The sequence below is a fragment of the Mustela putorius genome, unplaced genomic scaffold (assembly GCF_011764305.1).
Source record: "Mustela putorius furo isolate JIRA1106 unplaced genomic scaffold, ASM1176430v1.1 tig00000145_pilon_pilon_pilon, whole genome shotgun sequence".
NCBI lineage: Eukaryota > Metazoa > Chordata > Mammalia > Carnivora > Mustelidae > Mustela > Mustela putorius.
The window spans coordinates 14,050,480-14,072,524 of NW_025421294.1; the positions used below are offsets into that span (position 1 = coordinate 14,050,480).

General features: G+C 38.3%; 1 protein-coding gene across 3 annotated transcripts in view; it reads left to right on the top strand.

The window, feature by feature from the left end:
• DHX29 (DExH-box helicase 29) overlaps positions 1-22,045 on the top strand; it is a 58,427-nt gene that overhangs the window by 31,808 nt on the left and 4,574 nt on the right. For all 3 annotated transcript variants that reach the window (XM_004744651.3, XM_045075324.1, XM_045075325.1), the window contains 11 exons: positions 10,733-10,909; positions 11,554-11,694; positions 13,197-13,341; positions 13,465-13,582; positions 14,165-14,249; positions 16,004-16,092; positions 17,022-17,150; positions 17,246-17,321; positions 18,478-18,702; positions 19,871-20,007; positions 20,422-20,515. In XM_004744651.3, coding sequence (XP_004744708.1) covers positions 10,733-10,909; positions 11,554-11,694; positions 13,197-13,341; positions 13,465-13,582; positions 14,165-14,249; positions 16,004-16,092; positions 17,022-17,150; positions 17,246-17,321; positions 18,478-18,702; positions 19,871-20,007; positions 20,422-20,515 — 1,416 coding nt within the window. The remainder of the gene's footprint in view (positions 1-10,732; positions 10,910-11,553; positions 11,695-13,196; positions 13,342-13,464; positions 13,583-14,164; positions 14,250-16,003; positions 16,093-17,021; positions 17,151-17,245; positions 17,322-18,477; positions 18,703-19,870; positions 20,008-20,421; positions 20,516-22,045) is intronic.

The following is a 22,045-nucleotide window of genomic DNA, read 5'->3' on the forward strand; positions in this document are numbered from 1 at the left end:
ATGCTCTAGTTCCATCCATGTTGTCGCAAATGGCAAGATTTCCTTTCTTTTGATGGCTGCATAGTATTCCATTGTGTATATTTACCACATCTTCTTGATCCATTCATCTGTTGATGGACATCTAGGTTCTTTCCATAGTTTGGCTATTGTGGACATTGCTGCTATAAACATTCGGGTGCATGTGCCCCTTTGGATCACTACGTTTGTATCTTTAGGGTAAATACCCAATAGTGCAATTGCTGGGTCATAGGGCAGTTCTATTTTCAACATTTTGAGGAACCTCCATGCTGTTTTCCAGAGTGGCTGCACCAGCTTGCATTCCCACCAACAGTGTAGGAGGGTTCCCCTTTCTCCACATCCTCGCCGGCATCTGTCATTTCCTGACTTGTTTATTTTAGCCATTCTGACTGGTGTGAAGTGATATCTCATTGTGGTTTTGATTTGTATTTCCCTGATGCTGAGTGATAGGGAGCACTTTTTCATGTGTCTGTTGGCCATCTGGATGTCTTTGCAGAAATGTCTGTTCATGTCCTCTGCCCATTTCTTGATTGGATTATTTGTTCTTTGGGTGTTGAGTTTGCTAAGTTCTTTATAGATTTTGGACACTAGTCCTTTATCTGATATGTCGTTTGCAAATATCTTCTCCCATTCTGTCAGTTGTCTTTTGATTTTGTTAACTGTTTCCTTTGCTGTGCAAAAACTTTTGATCTTGATGAAATCCCAATAGTTCATTTTTGCCCTTGCTTCCATTGCCTTTGGCGTTGTTCCTAGGAAGATGTTGCTGCGGCTGAGGTCGAAGAGGTTGCTTCCTGTGTTCTCCTCAAGGATTTTGATGGATTCCTTTCGCACATTGAGGTCCTTCATCCATTTTGAGTCTATTTTTGTGTGTGGTGTAAGGAAATGGTCCAGTTTCATTTTTCTGCATGTGGCTGTCCAATTTTCCCAGCACCATTTATTAAAGAGGCTGTCTTTTTTCCATTGGACATTCTTTCCTGCTTTGTCGAAGATTAGTTGACCATAGAGTTGAGGGTCTATTTCTGGGCTCTCTATTCTGTTCCATTGATCTATGTGACTGTTTTTGTGCCAGTACCATGCTGTCTTGATGATGACAGCTTTGTAATAGAGCTTGAAGTCCGGAATTGTGATGCCACCAACGTTGGCTTCCTTTTTCAAAATCCCTTTGGCTATTCGAGGTCTTTTCTGGTTCCATATAAATTTTAGAATTATTTGTTCCATTTCTTTGAAGAAGATGGATGGTACTTTGATAGGAATTGCATTAAATGTGTAGATTGCTCTAGGTAGCATAGACATTTTCACAATATTTATTCTTCCAATCCAGGAGCATGGAACATTTTTCCATTTCTTTGTGCCTTCCTCAATTTCTTTCATGAGTACTTTATAGTTTTCTGAGTATAGATTCTGTGCCTCTTTGGTTAGGTTTATTCCTAGGTATGTTATGGTTTTGGGTGCAATTGTAAATGGGATTGACTCCTTAATTTCTCTTTCTTCTGTCTTGCTGTTGGTGTAGAGAAATGCAACTGATTTCTGTGCATTGATTTTATATCCTGACACTTTACTGAATTCCTGTATAAGTTCTAGCAGTTTTGGAGTGGTGTCTTTTGGGTTTTCCACATATAGTATCATATCATCTGCGAAGAGTGATAATTTGACTTCTTCTTTGCCGATTTGGATGCCTTTAATTTCCTTTTGTTGTCTGATTGCTGAGGCTAGGACCTCTAGTACTATGTTGAATAGCAGTGGTGATAATGGACATCCCTGCCGTGTTCCTGACCTTAGTGGAAAAGCTTTCAGTTTTTCTCCATTGAGAATGATATTTGCGGTGGGTTTTTCATAGATGGCTTTGATGATATTGAAGTATGTGCCCTCTATCCCTACACTTTGAAGAGTTTTGATCAGGAAGGGATGCTGTACTTTGTCAAATGCTTTTTCAGCATCTATTGAGAGTATCATATGGTTCTTGTTCTTTCTTTTATTGATGTGTTGTATCACATTGACTGATTTGCGGATGTTGAACCAACCTTGCAGCACTGGAATAAATCCCACTTGGTCGTGGTGAATAATCTTTTTAATGTACTGTTGAATCCTCTTGGCTAGTATTTTGTTGGGTATTTTCGCATCTGTGTTCATCAAGGATATCGGTCTATAGCTCTCTTTTTTGGTGGGATCCTTGTCTGGTTTTGGGATCAAGGTGATGCTGGCCTCATAAAATGAGTTTGGAAGTTTTCCTTCCATTTCTATTTTTTGGAACAGTTTCAGGAGAATAGGAATTAGTTCTTCTTTAAATGTTTGGTAGAATTCCCCCGGGAAGCCATCTGGCCCTGGGCTTTTGTTTGTTTGGAGATTTTTAATGACTGTTTCAATCTCCTTACTGGTTATGGGTCTGTTCAGGCTTTCTATTTCTTCCTGGTTCAGTTGTGGTAGTTTATATGTTTCTAGGAATGCATCCATTTCTTCCAGATTGTCAAATTTATTGGCGTAGAGTTGCTCATAGTATGTTCTTATAATAGTTTGTATTTCTTTGGTGTTAGTTGTGATCTCTCCTCTTTCATTCATGATTTTATTTATTTGGGTCCTTTCTCTTTTCTTTTTGATAAGTCGGGCCAGGGGTTTATCAATTTTATTAATTCTTTCAAAGAACCAGCTCCTAGTTTTGTTGATTTGTTCTATTGTTTTTTTGGTTTCTATTTCATTGATTTCTTCTCTGATCTTTATGGTTTCTCTTCTCCTGCTGGGATTAGGGTTTCTTTCTTGTTCTTTCTCCAGCTCCTTTAGTTGTAGGGTTAGGTTGTGTACCTGAGACCTTTCTTGTTTCTTGAGAAAGGCTTGTACCGCTATATATTTTCCTCTCAGGACTGCCTTTGTTGTGTCCCACAGATTTTGAACCGTTGTATTTTCATTATCATTTATTTCCATGATTTTTTTCAATTCTTCTTTAATTTCCCGGTTGACCCATTTATTCTTTAGAAGGATGCTGTTTAGTCTCCATGTATTTGGGTTCTTTCCAAACTTCCTTTTGTGGTTGAGTTCTAGCTTTAGAGCATTGTGGTCTGAAAATATGCAGGGAATGATCCCAATCTTTTGATACCGGTTGAGTCCTGATTTAGGACCAAGGATGTGATCTATTCTGGAGAATGTTCCATGTGCACTAGAGAAGAATGTGTATTCTGTTGCTTTGGGATGAAATGTTCTGAATATATCTGTGATGTCCATCTGGTCCAGTGTGTCGTTTAAGGCCTTTATTTCCTTGCTTATCTTTTGCTTGGATGATCTGTCCATTTCAGTGAGGGGAGTGTTAAAGTCCCCTACTATTATTGTATTATTGTTTATGTGTTTCTTTGATTTTGTTATTAATTGGTTTAGATAGTTGGCTGCTCCCACGTTGGGGGCATAGATATTTAAAATTGTTAAATCTTCTTGTTGGACAGACCCTTTGAGTATGATATAGTGTCCGTCCTCATCTCTTATTATAGTCTTTGGCTTAAAATCTCATTGATCTGATATAAGGATTGCCACTCCTGCTTTCTTCTGATGTCCATTAGCATGGTAAATTCTTTTCCACCCCCTCACTTTAAATCTGGAGGTGTCTTCGGGCTTAAAATGAGTTTCTTGGAGGCAACATATAGATGGGTTTTGTTTTTTTATCCATTCTGATAGCCTGTGTCTTTTGACAGGGGCATTTAGCCCATTAACATTCAGGGTAACTATTGAGAGATATGAATTTAGGGCCATTGTATTGCCTGTAAGGTGACTGTTACTGTATATGGTCTCTGTTCCTTTCTGATCTACCACTTGTAGGCTCTCTCTTTGCTTAGAGGACCCCTTTCAAGATTTCCTGTAGAGCTGGTTTGGTGTTTGCAAATTCTTTCAGTTTTTGTTTGTCCTGGAAGCTTTTAATCTCTCCTTCTATTTTCAATGATAGCCTAGCTGGATATAGTATTCTTGGCTGCATGTTTTTCTCATTTAGTGCTCTGAAAATATCATGCCAGCTCTTTCTGGCCTGCCAGGTCTCTATGGATAAGTCAGCTGCCAATCTAATATTTTTACCATTGTATGTTACAGACTTCTTTTCCCAGGATGCTTTCAGGATTTTCTCTTTGTCACTGAGACTTGTAAATTTTACTATTAGGTGACGGGGTGTGGGCCTATTCTTATTGATTTTGAGGGGCGTTCTCTGAACCTCCTGAATTTTGATGCTCGTTCCCTTTGCCATATTGGGGAAATTCTCCCCAATAATTCTCTCCAATATACCTTCTGCTCCCCTCTCTCTTTCTTCTTCTTCTGGAATCCCAATTATTCTAATGTTGTTTCATCTTATGGTGTCACTTATCTCTCGAATTCTCCCCTCTTGGTCCAGTAGCTGTTTGTCCCTCTTTTGCTCAGCTTCTTTATTCTCTGTCATTTGTTCTTCTATATCACTAATTCTTTCTTCTGCCTCATTTATCCTAGCAGTGAGAGCCTCCATTTTTGATTGCACCTCATTAATAGCTTTTTTTATTTCAACTTGGTTAGATTTTAGTTCTTTTATTTCTCCAGAAAGGGCTTTTATATCTCTTGAGAGGGTTTCTCTAATATCTTCCATGCCTTTTTCGAGCCCGGCTAGAACCTTGAGAATTGTCATTCTGAACTCTAGATCTGACATATTACCAATGTCTGTATTCATTAGGTCCCTAGCCTTCGGTACTGCCTCTTGTTCTTTTTTTGTGTGTTTAATTTTTCCGTCTTGTCATTTTGTCCAGATAAGAGTATATGAAGGGGCAAGTAAAATACTAAAAGGGTGGCAACAACCCCAGGAAAATATGCTTTAACCAAATTAGAAGAGATCCCAAATCGTGAGGGGGGAGAAAGGGGATAAAAAGAGGTTCAAAAAGGAAGAAAGAAAAAAAAAGAAAAAAGAAAAAAAAATAAAAGAAAAGAATTAAAAAAAAGAAATAAGAAAAATATAAAAAAGAAAAAATATATATATTGGATAAACTAGTTAAAAAACGTTAAGAAAAAGGTAAAAGTTTAAAAAAAAATTTACCAGAAGGCGAGAAAAAAAACAAAAAATGAAAAAGAAAAAAATTAAATTAACTGCAAGACTAAAAAAAATCACAGGGAAAAAGCCATGAGTTCCGTGCTCTGCTTTCTCCTCCTCTGGAATTCTGCTGCTCTCCTTGGTATTGAAACCGCACTCCTTGGTAGGTGAACTTGGTCTCGGCTGGATTTCTTGTTGATCTTCTGGGGGAGGGGCCTGTTGTAGTGATTCTCAAGTGTCTTTGCCCCAGGCGGAATTGCACCGCCCTTACCAGGGGCCGGGGTGAGTAATCCGCTCGGGTTTGCTTTCAGGAGCTTTTGTTCCCTGAGCGCTTTCCGTAGAGTTCCGGTGGACGGGAATACAAATGGCGGTCTCTGGTCTCCGGTCCGGAGGAGCCGAGAGCCCAGGGCCCCACTCCTCAGTGCGCCCTCAGAGAACAGCGCCCAGTTACTCCCATCTGCCTGACCTCCGGCCGCGCTCCGAGCTCACCGAGCTTGCGACCGGTTCAAGGTAACACCGAGCTTTGATCTTACTGTCGGCTCTGTCTCTGTAGGCGGCTTTCCCGTTCCAATACCCACAAGCTCTGCGACACTCAGACACCCCGATTCTTCTGTGACCCTGCAGAACCTGAGGCCATGCTGACCCCGCGTGGGCTTCGCCCCGGTTTAGCCACTGGAGCGATGTGTCCCTCAGCGGAACAGACTTTTAAAAGTCCTGATTTTGTGCGCCGTTGCTCTGCCGCTTGCCGGGAGCCGGCCCCTCCCCCCGGGGTCTATCTTCCCGTCGCTTTGGATTCACTTCTCCACGGGTCCTACCTTTCAGAAAGTGGTTGTTTTTCTGTTTCCAGAATTGCTGTTCTTCTTCTCTTCGCTCTGCCGATGGATTTTCAGGTGTTTGCAATCTTTAGATAAGCTATCTAGCTGATCTCCGGCTAGCTGAAGTAGTCTCAGCCTGCTACTTCTCCGCCATCTTGACTCTTCCGCCCTGTTTCTATTTTTTGAAACAGCTTCAGGAAAATAGGTATTATTTCTTCTTTGAATGTTTGGTAGAATTCCCTAGAGAATCCATCAGGTCCTGGACTCTTCTTTTGGCGAGGTTTTTGATTACTGCTTCAGTCTCATTTCTAGATATTGGGCTATTCAGGTTGTCAATTTCTTCTTGTTTCAGTCTTGGAAGTGTATAGGTTTCCAGGAATGCATCCATTTCATCTAGGTTGCTTAACTTATTGGCATATAACTATTGATAATTTCTGACGATTGTTTGCATTTCCTTTGTGTTAGTCATGATCTCTCCCCTTTCATTCATAATTTTATTAATTTGGGTCCTCTCTCTTTTCTTTTGGATTAGTTTAGCCAGTGGTTTATCGATCTTATTAATTCTTTCCAAGCACCAGCTTCTAGTTTTGTTAATGTATTCTACTGTATCTCTAGTTTCTAATTCATTGATCTCTGCTCTAATCTTAATCATTTCCCTACTTATATGTGGGGTTGGCTTAATTTGTTGTTCATTTTCCAGTTCTTTCGGGTGTGAAGAGAGTTGGTGTATTCAGGATTTTTCAGTTTTTTTGAGTGAGGCTTGGATGGCTAGTTATTTCACCCTTAGGACCACCTTTCCCATATCCCATAGGTTTTGGACCAATGTGTCTTCATTCTCATTGGTTTCCATGATTTTTTAAGGTCTCTTTGATCTCCTGGTTGATCCAAATATTCTTGAGCAGGATGGTCTTTAGCTTCCAAGTGTTTGAATTCCTTCCAAACTTTTTCTTGTGGTTGAGTTCCAGTTTCAAAGCCTTGTGGTCTGAGAATATGCAGGGAATAATCTCAGTCTTTTGGTACCAATTGAGCCCTGATTTGTGACCCAATATGTGGTCTAGTCTGGAGAAAGTTCCTTGTGTGCTCGAGAAGAATGAGTATTCTGGTGTTTTAGGGTGGAATATTCTGTATAGGTCTGTGAGGTCCAACTGGTCCAATGTGTCATTCAAAGCTCTTGTTTCTTTGGTGCTTTTCTGCTTAGATGATCTGTCTGTTGCTGAGAGTGGTGTGTTAAGATCCCCTACAATTAATGTATTCATATCAATATGACTGTTTAACAGTTTGCTTGTGTAGTTGCCCGCTCCCATGTTGGGAACATAAATATTTACAATTGTTAGATAATCTTGTTTGATAGACCCTTTAAGAATGAGGTAGTGTCCTTCTGTATCTCCGACTACAGTCTTAGCTTAAAATCTAATTTATCTGATATGAGAATCGTGACCCCAGCTTTCTTTTTTTTTTTTTTTAAAGATTTTATTTATTTACTTGAGAGAGAGAGACAGTGAGAGAGAGCATGAGCGAGGAGAAGGTCAGAGGGAGAAGCAGACTCCCCGTGGAGCTGGGAGTCCGATGCGGGACTCGATCCCGGGACTCCAGGATCATGACCTGAGCCAAAGGCAGTCGTCCAACCAACTGAGCCACCCAGGCGTCCCAACCCCAGCTTTCTTTTGAGGCCTATTGGCATGAAAGATGGTTCTCCATCCCTTCACTTACAGTCTGGATATATCTTTAGGTTCCAAATGTGTCTCCTGTAGATGGACGTGTCCTGTTATTTTATCCAGTCTGCAATCCTGTGCCATTTTATGGGAGCATTTAGGCCGTTCACATTGAGAGTGATTATGGAAAGATAAGTTATTTATTGACATCATGTTGCCTGTGAAGTCCTTGTTTCTATAGATGTCTTCGTAAATTTCTGTTCTGTGTTACTCATGGGTTCTTTCTTCTTTTATAGAACCCCCTAAATATTTCTTGTAGTGCCAGCTTGGTGGTCACATAATCTTTTAAACCTTGCAAGTCTTGGAAGCTCTTTATCTCTCCATCCATTCTGAATGCCAGCCTTGCTGGGTAAAGTATTCTTGGCTGTATGTTTTTCTCATTTAGTGCCCTGAATATGTCTTGCCACCCTTTCTGGCTTGCTAGTTTTCTGTGGACAGGTCTGACATTATTCTGATGGTTCTTCCTCTGTACAGAAGGAATGTCTTTCCCCTAGTTGCCCTTAAGACCTCCTGTCTGAATTTACGATTCATGAATTTCACAATTAAGTGTCTGGAGGTCTTTCTAGACTTGATGATCTTGAGGGGTGTCCTCTCTGCCTATAGGACATGAGCACTTGTTCCATTCCCCAGATTAGAGAAATGATCATCCAGTATTTGTTCACCTCTATCTTCTAGTCTTCTTTCTTTCTCCACCCCCTCAGGGATCCCAATAATTCTGCCATTGGAATATTTCATTGCATCATTTATTTTCCTAATTCTGTCTTTATGGTTTCTAAGCTGTTTTTTCCAGGCCTCCTCCTGATCCTTCTTTTCTATCAGTTTGTCATCTAGATCACTAATTCAATCTTCTGCCTCATTTACCATAGCTGTTAGAGTATTTAGATTAGATTGGATCTCATTGATAGCATTTTTAACTTCTGCCAGATCAACTCTCACTTCCATCCTTTGAGAGTCTATGTTGCTACTAATGGTCTTCTCCAACCTAGCCATTGCCTGGATAATTGTTACCCTGAATTCCATTTCTGATATATTGTTTATGTCCATATCCAGTAGTTCTGTGGCAGGGGTTAGAGTCTCTGAATTTTTCCTCTGTTGGGTATTCCTCTTCCTTCATTTTAGTGAAAGGTAGTTGAGGGAATGTATAGCTGAATATATCAGTTACAATCCAGTCAAGATGCACTTCTCCACTGATGATCTCCTGCCCCTGTAGAGATCCAGAAGTGTATAATCTTACATCTCAGGCTGATTTCATGGGTGTTCAGAGTGTTCTGGTAGTTATTTACCTCAATTCAGGAGACCAATTGAAACAGGGTCTCCTACTTTTCAGCTATCTTGCTCCAAGCTCCATATTTTATTTATTTATTTATTTATTAGAGACCGTGCACACAAGTGGGGTGTGGGGGAGGAGGCGGAGGGAGAAGCAGACTCCCCGACGGTCAGCAAGCTCCACTCAGAGCTGGATCCCAGAACCCTGAGATCATGCCCTGAGCCGAAGACAGATGCTTAACTGAGTGAGCCACCCAGGCGCCCTGCCAGTCTTTTTCAAAAGGAAAGTCACACTGCATGATTTCCCTACTTAACGACTTTTTTAAAGATTAATTTTTAAGTAATCTCTAATCTTTATACCCAATGTGGGGTTTGAACTCAAAACTCTAAGATCAAGAGTTGCATGCTCCCCTGACTGTGGCAGCCATGTTTGACTTTAGGCCCCTAATATGTTTTAATCACTGCCAAAGTCACTAGGGTAGAGTCTCCCAGCCTGACACAGCAGATTACCAAGCATCTCACCTGCTTTATCTCTTGCATCTTCATATGCTGAAGGTACCATGTTTGCTTTTCCAGTCCCCAAAATATATTATGATCCCTCTCTTTATCATGATTTTATACAATTTGCATCTCAGCACCACTTTCTCTCCCTTTCTCATCCAATTCCTCTTTCATTCTTTTTTTCAAACTCATCCTTCAGTTCTTAGTATTGATGGCAATTTCTCTTAGTATACCCTTTGACCTCCTGAATTAACTACCCTTTATACGTAAATTTAAAACTATCCTGTACAGTATCTTCTTACTAGACTGTAAACTGAGGTGGAGAGAATGATCTTGGTCATTTGTACATTCTTAGGATCTGGCATGATGCTGAGCACTTACTGTTTGTTGGGCTATATTCTAAGGGCTTTGTATGATGTCATTGGACTGTCACAAACACTCTACAGAGTTTATATTATTATATTCTTGTTTTATAGAAGAGGAAATAGACCCAGAAATATTTAACATTCTTAAAGTCATGGGTGCCTGGGTAGCTCAGTCGTTAAGTGTCTGCGTTCGGTTCAGGTCATTAACCCTGGGGTCCTGGGATCAAGCCCCACATCAGGCTCCCTCCTTAGCAGGGAGTCTGCTTCTCCCTCTCCCACTCCCCCTGCTTGTATTGCCTCTCTCACTGTCTCTCAAATAAATAAATAAAATCTTGTTTTTTAAAAAAATTCTTAAAGTTATACTGCAAGTGGCCAAGAGTTGAACCCAAGTGATTGATTCTAGAACCTGAACACTTACTCATTACTGCCTCCCTTATAAACATTTTAATTTATTTTGATGTACTTCATATTTGTGAGCTGCCTTAAATCTTACAAAATAAAAATGGGGTAGAAATAAGAATACACAGAGTTGAAAGATAATTACATTCAAAAGATAAGAGCTCTGTATACCACATCTGTTATGTTCTTCCCTAAAATGTGTGTGCCAAAAGGGCATTAAAACAGTTTTTCATGGACAGCTCATTGAGACCTGCTAGATCCCTACCATCAACCCCCCTTCTACATAATGCATGAACCATCATCTTGCGATAGTGGTGACAGTACAGTTTGGTATTAGTGGCAGAACTTTAGGAGTCACCCTGGCTTGGCTACAACCAAGTACTTACAAACCATCTCCTAAGCTTGCAACCTACTATCATAGCTCATTTTGTTCATTCTGTGCTGATTTTTATGGCTTCAGTTTTAGAGGGTGACTCTATTTTCATTTCTGAAGATCTACCTTATTGAAACATAAGCTTCTCTCTGCTTCCACATGTTTCGACTATATTGAAATATTAACTTTTTGTAGGTTTGAGTATCTGATTATCTGAGCCTCTTACTAGAACTTATTTATGATTTTTTTTGTTCCGTTTATACTAGGTTCATGAAAGAAGTGTCCAGTCAGACTTCTTACTGATTATCTTGAAGGAAATTTTACAGAAACGGTCTGATCTGCACTTGATTCTAATGAGTGCCACTGTAGACAGTGAAAAGTTTTCTACATATTTCACACACTGCCCAATTCTCAGAATTTCAGGAAGAAGCTATCCTGTTGAGGTAAGTTTTCTTTATAATGTGTACATGAACAGAAACTACGTTCCTACAAGGGAGCTTCCCCAGAAGATAGGCCCTAGTAGTCTGAGCCCATACCTAGTCTTACAATACTGCAAGTCAGGAGAGGACTTGGAGATGGCTCAGGAATCTGATGGCTGGTGCTGCTTGGATGGAGGGTGGGTGGGCTGGAAGGAAGGATTTTGCTGAAGGACATACCTAAGAAATGTAGGACAGAAAACACACTTCCATGTCAAAACCATTATAACCAGAGTGAGGGTGACTGGCAATAAAGAACTCCTTTTTCACCCACCTCTCAAATTTATGCTTGTTTGTGGTGCTTCTTTTCTGCCTGTTCTATTCTTAAGGTTTATCCTTTGGGTTCAGTTCATAAAGACATCTCTTTTTAATTGGTTTTCACAAGTTAAAAAATAGACACCATAATTTAATTTATCCTGAGACTTCTAGGGACAAACTCATCTCTATCAATCAAGTTTTCCATTCCCAAATAATGTAGAAAGAAGCTTTTCTCATAGTAGTCTACATTAACATTTGGTAACATTGAAAAAATAACAATCCCCTCATTCTTTTTAAAATGTATTTTCTGAAATGAATTTGAGGTCACCATTTAAATGCCTTAATCTATGTAGGTTTTTCATCTTGAAGATATAATAGAAGAAACAGGCTTTGTACTGGAGAAAGACTCCGAATACTGTCAGAAATTTCTGGAGGAGGAAGAAGAAATTACCATTAATGTTACAAGCAAAGCAGGGGGGATAAAAAAGTATCAGGTAAAAAGAAAACATTTTCAAAGACATCTGATAGTGATATCCAGGGTATAACCTCTATGAGAGGTTTGAAATCAAATGGCTGGCTCAGTGAATTCGAGTATAATTTGGTAGAAAAAGGAAGAAATGGGATTTTGAACAAATTTTAAAGGTCATTTCTTTAATCTTTGGTTTATGATATTTTACACTATTTTGGCCATAAAGATAGACCAAAAAAAAAAAAATCAAGGACCATATAAATAAGCAGTCTTTATTGTTTCATAGCAACAACTAGTTATTTAGGAGTAAATTTGTAATTATTTTTTTTACTTTATCTGAACACCTTAGGTATTGAAGATGGGGCAGGCCTAAAATCTAGAGATCCTTGCCATTTTTCCTCAGCAGCCTCTGTCCTGGTATGAGTCAACCTTGGCTATATAGTGAAACTGTCCAGAACAAACACAGCTCTTCCTAAAGAGTCAGTTTCAATGACATGTTTATTTTTGGAACTATCATAAAAGCTAAATTACCAAACATTTTAACCAGTGGTACTATATCCAGTATTTTTATTGTATCCATGATATTTCATGTTTATATCCAATCTGATGGATACATGAAGTTACTTTATTTTCTAGTTAAGCAAATAAATCGAGAAAGCAAAAACTAAAATCTTTGCCTAAAACTCCAGAGATAGAAACTAGAAACTAAAGGATTTCAGAAAATTAAAGGTATTTCAAAAGAGATAATTGAAATTCACAACCAAAGTAGAATCTAATAGGAATGAGGCCAATATAAACTACTTATTAAAGTTATTATGGGAACACCTGGGTGCCTCACTTAGTTTTGGCTCAGGTCATCATCTCAGGGTCATGAGATCGAGCCCCTTACCTGACTTGGTGCTGGGCTGTGGAGCCTACAAAAGATTCTCTTTCTCTCTCCCCCTCTGCCCCTCCACCCACGCACCAAAAAGTTATTATCACCTCTCCTGGCCTGCTTCTTAGTTGCCACAGAACAATGCATACAGTGTTGTTTTTCTTAGCTCTTTAATTTAGTCTGTACATGACAAGAGTAAAAGTATTGCTTTACAATTGAGGTTGAATGAAATGAAATACGCAAGACATGAAATTTTATTCTTTTTCCACTCTTAAAAACTGTACTCTTAGTATATTTTAACAAAATAATGGTTTTGTTTTTTGTTTTTGTATTTTATTTTCTCAAAATGAGAAACAGTTTTGAATGACTGCAAATACATCACTTTTCCTTGTCTTATAAAAATATATAATTTGGGGGCGCCTGGGTGGCTCAGTGGGTTAAAGCCTCTGCCTTCAGCTCAGGTCATGATCTCAGGTTCCTGGGATCGAGCCCCGCATCTGGCTCTCTGCTCAGCAGGGAGCCTGCTTCCCCCTCTCTCTCTGCCTGCCTCTCTGCCTCTACTTGTGATCTGTCTCTGTCAAAGAAATAAATAAAATCTTAAAAAAAAATACATAATATTTTTGTTCTCCTTTTTCTGATTGTGTTTCTTGTAGGAATATGTACCAGTTAACACTGGACCAAATGCTGATTTAAATCCACTTTATCACAAGTACAGCAGCCGCACTCAGCATGCTATTCTCTACATGAATCCCCATAAAATCAACCTGGATCTCATTTTGGAACTTCTTATATACTTAGGTATATATCTTTTTTTTCTAATTTGACTCCATTTTGTTTTGATAAAACTTTTCTGCTTACTAAAGATGTTTTAGTAACGTGTTATATGCTATCCCTTAACTTTTTTCTTATGTTGAATTTCAGACAGAAGTCCCCAATTCAGAAATATTGAAGGAGCAGTATTGATCTTTTTACCAGGACTTGCACATATTCAGCAGTTGTATGATCTCCTGTCAACTGACAGAAGATTTTTTTCTGAACGGTAATTACCAGTCTTCATTATATTCCAAGTAGTTTTGAAATAGAAAAATGTTTTGTTTATTAAAATTCTTGATCAGAATTTTCCGTCTTTTTACCTTCAAGTTTTTTAACATTTCTATTATAGCACTTAATATACTAAAAATTTTAGGTATTGTTTCTGCTTTTGTTTTGTCTTCTTATTATGAGTATGCAGAGGGAATCCTGTGGTTGAGAGTATGACGGTGACTCCCCTTCCCCACCACCTGGACAGCGCAAAACCCCTACAGGTTGCAGTTTATCACCCAGACATATGGAGTCAGCTGTTTAGTGTATCTGTGCTGATATGGTTCATTACTGCTGTCACGGTTACCATATCCAAGCATATTTTTAAATTCTCTAAACCTTATATTCCATATAAATTTATATGAAGTATTTTCTCTTTGATGAGTATATGGGGTTTCATTATATCATTCTCAGAACTTTTGTGTTTGAAATTTTTCATAATAAAAAAATTTTTAATTGCTATTTGCAAATAAATTTTGTTATTCTTTGCAGTGTCTTCTAAAGAGAAACTCTTGCTAAGAACTATGATTTTAACTTTCAGATATAAAGTGATAGCTCTGCATTCTATTCTTTCAACTCAAGATCAAGCTGCAGCGTTCACACTTCCTCCTCCTGGAGTCAGGAAGGTAAAATTCCATGAAGCAAATTTATGTGTGATCTGAGAATATTTTGTGAAATATTAGGACTCTTTAACATCAGTTATTAAAATGTTATTAAGTGTATATATTGCATGCAGACTCCAGATGCTATCTGGCTTAACATAATCAGAAGTGAACCCAATAATGAAATTTAAGTATTTGAATATTTATATTATGCATTATTAAAGGGACAAGGCTTTTAGGGGAGTGACAGTTGAAAAATATTATGGCATGGGTTTTGCTTGTGAAAAGAAAAAGAAAAATCACTACTGTCCCATCCTTTTCACGAGGGATGTTGGATGTCGAGCTATTTGAATGCTGTGAGGATTCTTTGTTGTTCTCCAGACTGTTCATCCCTGATTATCTTTGTTAATACATACACCATTAGGTTAGGAAACAGTCTCGGTATTTTCATGCCTCCTCCATTCAGGATTCTAAATGTGAAGAGGTACTTGGCAGAGAGTTTCTCAGATTTAGAAGGGGATAAAAGAGCACAGTGTAAGAACTGTGGGGAATCTGAGAGCTCCCAGAAAAGAGCCTGCGTTCTGAGGCTGCTCTGACCTGTAACATTTGGGCTTCCCTCCAAGATTTGGTTTAAAGAAGAGAGTTCTACCTCTTTAAAAAAATTTTAAAAATAAAAAAATAAAAAGATTATTTATTTATCAGAAAGCAAGCCCAAGCAGGGGTAGCATCAGGAAGTGGGAAAAGCAGACTCTGTGCTGAGCAAGGAGTCTGATGCAGGACTTAATCCCAGGACCTTGTGATTATGACCTGAGTCAAAGGCAGATGCTTAACCAACTGAGCCACCCAGGTGTCCTGAAAAAAAATTTTTTAAATTTTTTTAATTAGAACGAGCAGTAGATCCCATCTAAGTCTTAGAACCCAGATTATTATTTCCTAGAAATTTTCCCAGGAAAACAAGCATTCACTGTTGAATTACAGAGTTGAGATAGAACAATATGAAAATGACTATTTGATGGAAAATTTCCTAAATGTTCTACCTCCAAGGACTCAAGAGAAAAAATGCGGACTATAGTATGCAGCCATCACTATTAAGAATTTTAGAACTAGAAATGGATCTAAGAAATCATCTGTTTCTACCCCCTATGTTACAGTAGACGTATCTGAAATCATCTGAGGTAAAATGACTTGGCTGAGGTCACAGAGCTAGTTAGTAGTAGAGTCAGGGCAGCAACAACTTACTGACATACTGTTTTTTCCCCAATAATTGTAAATGGTTGTGCTGAGCTGTCTCTATTCCTGACCCAATTTCCCAGGCTACTTAGTTCATTTTAAGATGACTGACTAGAATTAGGGGAACAGTATTTTTGTTGGAATAAAAATCCCTAACTTTAATTGGCAAGCTAAGCTGTGAAAACTAATTGTAAAGAATTAAAATTACACAGTAATGGCAAGTTTTTTTTTTTTAAAGATTTTATTTATTTGACAGAGATAACAAGGAGGCAGAGGCAGGCAGTAGTTGGGGGAGAGCAGGATCCCTGCTGAGCAGAGAGTCTGATGGGGGGGCTCAATCCCGAGATCCTGAGATCATGACCTGAGCCGAAGGCAGAGGCTTAACCCACTGAGCCACCCAGATGCCCCAGTAATAGCAAGTTGATGGTGAATTTTTGTAAATAATGTTGAAATTCACTTTTTAAAATTCATCAAGTCAAACTGTATAGTTTAAATGATTGCACACTGCTGAAAGTTATCTAAATCTTTTGGCTTTTGTTTATTTTCAGATTGTCTTAGCGACAAATATCGCAGAAACAGGTATCACTATTCCAGATGTTGTATTTGTAATTGACACTGGAAGAACAAAAGAAAATAAGTAAGTTTGAGAAGGGTTTGGTGCTCCTGTATTCTTGGGAGAAATCACAGAATCATATAGGGAAAATCCCAAATGTCCTAATTCTACCTGAAGCAAAAAGCCTCAGAGAAACTCTTAAGAAACTTTAAAATGCCCAAGAGTAAATGTCAGGTTTCATGTCTTGATTTTTCCCACAAGTGATGCTTGTATACCACTACTTATAGAAAACTGAGAAAATTTTCAGAACATAATTTTTTGTAAATTTGTAAAATATCTTTACAAAAACATTTATGAGATTATAACAGCGTATGGATTTTGGAATCAAAGTTGGATTAAAATCTCTGCTCTATAGTCTTGAGCAAATAATAATTCAGTAAGTATAATTATCAGTTGCCTCCTATATAAATGGGAAGCATGAATATTTTTCATAACTGAAAGTACATGATATGTTAATTGGCACTTAATAGGTTAACCTTACCTGAATCTTCATAAAAAGATTACTACTTTTAATGTTTTAATGGTTATTTGGCAAAAACAGGGAAAACCTCCTTGATAGTCCATTGTAATCCATATACACTTTCCCTCTATTGGGAAACTTCAGCAATATTTGGCAATGCATATGACTACTGAGAGGCATTTCTCAAACTCTTTCAAAGAAGTCTTATTGCATAATTGATAGGCCTTCCATTAAAATAAAACATCTTCCATGATCAGATTAATTTTTTTCCCTTGTAGAGGTATCTGAAGCTTTTGACAGTCTGAGATTCAGTTTGGAAAGTTGGCTAAATTATTTAAATATGAAGCATGACTTAGAAAATTGGCTCACAATTATGATGGACTTTTTTTTAGCTTGTCTTCAATATAATTTTAACAGTCACCTATTTCCAACCTTTTTCAGATTTTGATTTAAGCTCTTTATCTAATTATTCTGTCCTGAAACTTTTCTTCAGGTACCATGAAAGCAGTCAGATGAGTTCTTTGGTTGAGACGTTTGTCAGTAAAGCAAGTGCTCTGCAGCGGCAGGGGAGAGCTGGAAGGGTCCGAGATGGCTTCTGCTTCAGAATGTACACAAGAGAAAGGTATGACACAGCACTGGAAATCAAAAATACATCTGTCATTATAGTGTGGCATTTCTGATAATGGGTCAAGTGTTTAATATGATTTTATTTTTCAGATTTGAAGGCTTTATGGATTATTCTGTCCCTGAAATCTTGCGTGTACCTCTGGAGGAATTATGTCTTCACATTATGGTAATGCCAAAGGAATTCGGATGCAATTTTTTTCATTCTTTACTACTCCTTTCTTAAAAAGAAGAACAAAATATGAACACTTAAAATTCTCTTACTCTACATTGCTCTAGATTTTCAAGAATTTTATTTACTCTTTAATAAATAACCACTCCTCCATCTTTTTTTTTTTTTTTAAGATTTTATTTATTTATTTGAGAGAGAGAAAGAGTGTGCATGAGAGACAGCACACACAGGGGAAGCAGCAGAGGCAGGGGAAGAGGTAGAAGTAGGTTCCTGTTTGAGCAGGGAGTTTAGTGTGAGGCTCAATCCCAGAATCCCAGGATTATGACCTGAGCTAAAAGCAGTTGCTTAATCGACTGAGTCCCCCATCTTTTTATAAGTAAACCCACTGTACTTAAATTTGACCACAGGCACCCATCCTTAATAGACTAAAACTAGCTCTCAACTGGTGCAGTATTGCTCAACAAAGTACAGTTGGCAATGTCTTCAGACATTTTTGCTTTTCAGACCTTAGGGGGAGGAGGAGGCCATGCTACATGGGCATCTAGTGGGTAGAGACCAGGGATGACTGCTAAACCTTGCATATTACACAGCAGTCTCTTAAAGAATTATCTGGCCCAGGGGCGCCTGGGTGACTCAGTGGATTAAAGCCTCTGCCTTCAGCTCAGGTCATGATCCCAAGGTCCTGGGATCGAGCCCCACATCGGGCTCTCTGCTCAGCGGCGAGCCTGCTTCTCCCCTCTCACTCTGTGTGCCTCTCTGCCTACTTGTGATCTCTTTCTGTCAAATAAATAAATAAAATCTTAAAAAAAAAAAAAATTATCTGGCCCAAAATAACAGTGCTGAGATAGAGAAACCCCGACATAGACCAAGACCTTCCTATTCTAAAAGATCTTTAATTCCCTTCACTTATTAGATTTTGACTTTACAAAAATCAGGAATGAAGAAACTAAAATGGCCTAGAGGATCTCTTCCTCATGCCAGCCATTAACACACACACACAGAGTTTCTCACACACTTCCCAATTTTAAGAAAAAGAACAGGTCAGCCTTACTGAGACATTTATGTCTCTTTGGTCAGAATTTATTTCCAATTTGACCATCTCTTTGGTCAGTTCTAATAATATACTGATTTATCACTCTTTCTTAATGTGCAGAAATGCAATCTTGGTTCTCCTGAAGATTTCCTCTCCAAAGCCTTAGATCCTCCTCAGCTTCAAGTAATCAGCAATGCAATGAATTTACTCCGAAAAATTGGAGCATGTGAACTAAATGAGCCTACACTGACTCCACTGGGCCAACACCTTGCAGCTCTGCCTGTGAATGTCAAGATTGGCAAGATGCTTATTTTTGGTGCCATATTTGGTTGCCTTGACCCAGTGGTAAGATAAATGCTTCTCTTGCTTCTTCACTTTATCATTTTGGCTAAGTTTGGAAATAATTTTTAACTTTTTGTATTTACATACAAAATCATATACATTCATCTCTTAAGAGTACTGTAGGTACTACTTTATAATAGGGTTTGGCTTGTCTAGACTTTTGCTATCAAAAATCCCATTTGAAATGTTTATTTAATTGAATATATAGATGGGGGGGTAGAACAAGCAAGCTCTGGTGGGTGGGAAGGGGAGAGTCTTAAGCAGGCTTCCTGCCCAGTACAGAGGCCAACCAGAGCTCGATCTCATGACCCTGAGATCCTGACCTGAGCCAAAATCAAGAATTGGACCAAGCTCAACTGACTGAGCCACCCAGGTGCCCCTTTATATAAAGTAGATTCTTTTAAAACTGCGAACCCCACAGATTTACCTAAGGAGAATGAAAAACTTTATTCCTTCACTTTTTCTGCATTATCTCTCTGAGCCAGCACTTACTGGCAGTTCTGTTTTATCAGGTTATCTCAGAATTAACAAATTTTGTGCCTCCTTCTGAATCTCTGGGCTCTATATGCCTGCTGTGCCATTACAGCTTCCCAGTTTTACCAGGCTGTGGCCTTTTCTGGGGTTGCAAACCAGGGCTGTTTAAAAACAGAATGAATAAGTGTTTAACATTCTCGGTTTCTCTAGTATTAAGAATACTCACCAGAATTGTGCTGAGTCCAAAAATAACCTGACATGATAGTTGATGTGAAAAGCTGCAACAAAAACAAATGGATCATAATGCATTACAAATTATTTTTTAAGTATTTAAAGAACATTGCAGGCAATGGAAATTCTGTAAGCTAAGAGTCAAGATACAGGAGGTATGACTCTGGATTGCTTCTCCCTATATGAGACTATGAATCACTATATACCCAGTCAGGTTTTTATCTCTGATTCTGGTGATGTAACCTCCTTATAAATATGGTCTAGAAGTGCTGTATTTTTAAAATTAAATTAAGTGAAGCCCACAATAACTAATTAAAATGAAACTGCTAGCTATTGAAGAACACAAGGTGTTGGAAAAGAAACATGCAACTTGAAAGTGGGACTGTTGTATGATTTGCTTTCCTTTACAAATCACCTTTCCATATATACCTCTTTACTGATAAATGTTCTGGTTATTTATGGATAGGCAACACTAGCTGCAGTGATGACCGAGAAGTCTCCTTTTACTACACCAATTGGTCGGAAAGATGAGGCAGATCTTGCCAAATCAGCTTTGGCTATGGCCGATTCGGACCACCTGACGATCTACAACGCATACCTAGGGTAAAGAAATAATCTGGGTGTTGTCAGTAAGTCAGTGACTGAGGTTATTTACTTAAAAAAAAATTCATCTTTGACTTGCATTAAAAAGGTAAATCTAAGATTTACCTTTTAGTTACTTCATCTGTCAAGGTATAATTATATTAAAGATTTTTTTATAATCCTTCTAAAATTTAAGAATAATGTACATTGTATTGTACCTATATTACCTCATATTTGGAGTTAATAATTTACTCATACACAAAAAAGTCTCCATATTGCAGTTCATACTCCTATATTCAGTTAGTAACTCCTACAACAATTAAGACCCCCCCCTTAAGTGATTGTAATTTCATTAAAGCTTACTTTGGTTAATACCCCTGAAACAGAGAGTTTGAAAAGAAAACATGTTAAACTTGGGTCATTTTATGTACATAGATGGAAAAAAGCACGGCAAGAAGGCGGCTGTCGTTCTGAAATAGCATACTGCCGGAGAAACTTTCTTAATAGAACATCTCTGTTAACCCTAGAGGTAAGTCTTGATAGAGCTTGCTAATTCGGGGCCATATGGTTGACGGATAGGCTTATTGTAAGAAATAGAAATGCCTCGGGTGGTGATTGATATAGTACAGATTTAATTTGCTGAATTACTGTATTTGTAATTTTTTGTTTCATTTCTTATAGTAGGTGACTTTTATGTATTAAACAGCGATTTAAAATAGTATTTAACAGTCATAATGTAATAGTCATAAAATGCTTCCAAGGCTTAGGAGCTAGTCATTTTTCCTAAGAGCCACAGTTCCCTTTAGTGAAATTCTTCTCTGTTTTCCTGAGCATTAGCCAGCTACTTCATTGCAGGTAGGATGATAGCTATGGTAAAGCATCCACAGCATGGTACTCTGTGGCTGATTGTGACCAAGTGTATAAATCTGCTCTTGGGAAGGGAAACCTAACAACTGTGCCCATCACTCAGGTTTTGATGACTGCTGAGGACCAGAATTATTTCTTGGAGGAGAGAGAGTAGAAGTTTGATTAAAATAAAAAGACAAGTGATGGCAAAAAGCAGGGCTCCTCTGCAGATACTTCCTGTTCATGGTGCATAGGAAATGATGTTCAGTACACCATCTAAAGGCAAACAGTTTCTACTGCAGACATGCTATAAAAGTATTCAGAAAATAAACAGTGTATCTTACATAATTTCTCTATTCTGTGCTCATATCTTACAGGGTTAAATATTTTATTCCCATATAACTTAAGCCATTATTTTTTGTTATTCAAAATAACGGCCGGGACGAGAGCAGGAGAATGAGTTTTGTCCTTCTACAAGTAGATAAAGGGATAAAGTGAAGAAACAGCTGTCTCTGGGCTAACTCACTGGGATTCCTGTCTCCACTCCCTTAAAACCACCCATCTACCTCCCGCCTCCTTTCTTCACGTCCCCTGCTGCAAGGTTTTCCATCTCTTCACCTCCCCTGTGGTGGTAGAGCAGCTGTTTGGCCTTTTCTCACCTGGAATCAAAGTCTCTTAAGCCCCAAACCAGAAACCTAAAGGAAATCCAAATGTAAATATCACCTTTTAATCGACTGTATCCTGTTTGCTATGAAAAATGCTCATCCTTCCTATAGAATTTAAACTGGTTGGCACTTAGTTACTAAAGGCAAATACAGGTTTTTCACAACAATTTTAGATTAAATGAAGGTGTCATTGTTAGAATTAAGGTGAGATTCTCGGGGGCAAATGAACAAAGTATTTGCAGTCCAGGACCAAGATTCTCTCCTGTTCTTCATCAGTGTTAGTCCTCTCTGAGTGGAGAGAGCTACTACTGAAGTAAATATATTGAATTCAAATGTGTTCAGGCACATTTTTATTGCTCTCACATTTTAGACATGTTTTATGACACGGAAAGTCTTGGGCCATGGAAATAGGTAACTCTTGATTTACCGTATCGTTTTTTCCTCCTTTGATTTGGGCTCTAGTTAACTAAATAATTTGGCATCCTATCAATTTTGATGGGAAACAGCAATATATATTAAAGGATTGTCAGTTTCTCTATTTTAATCAA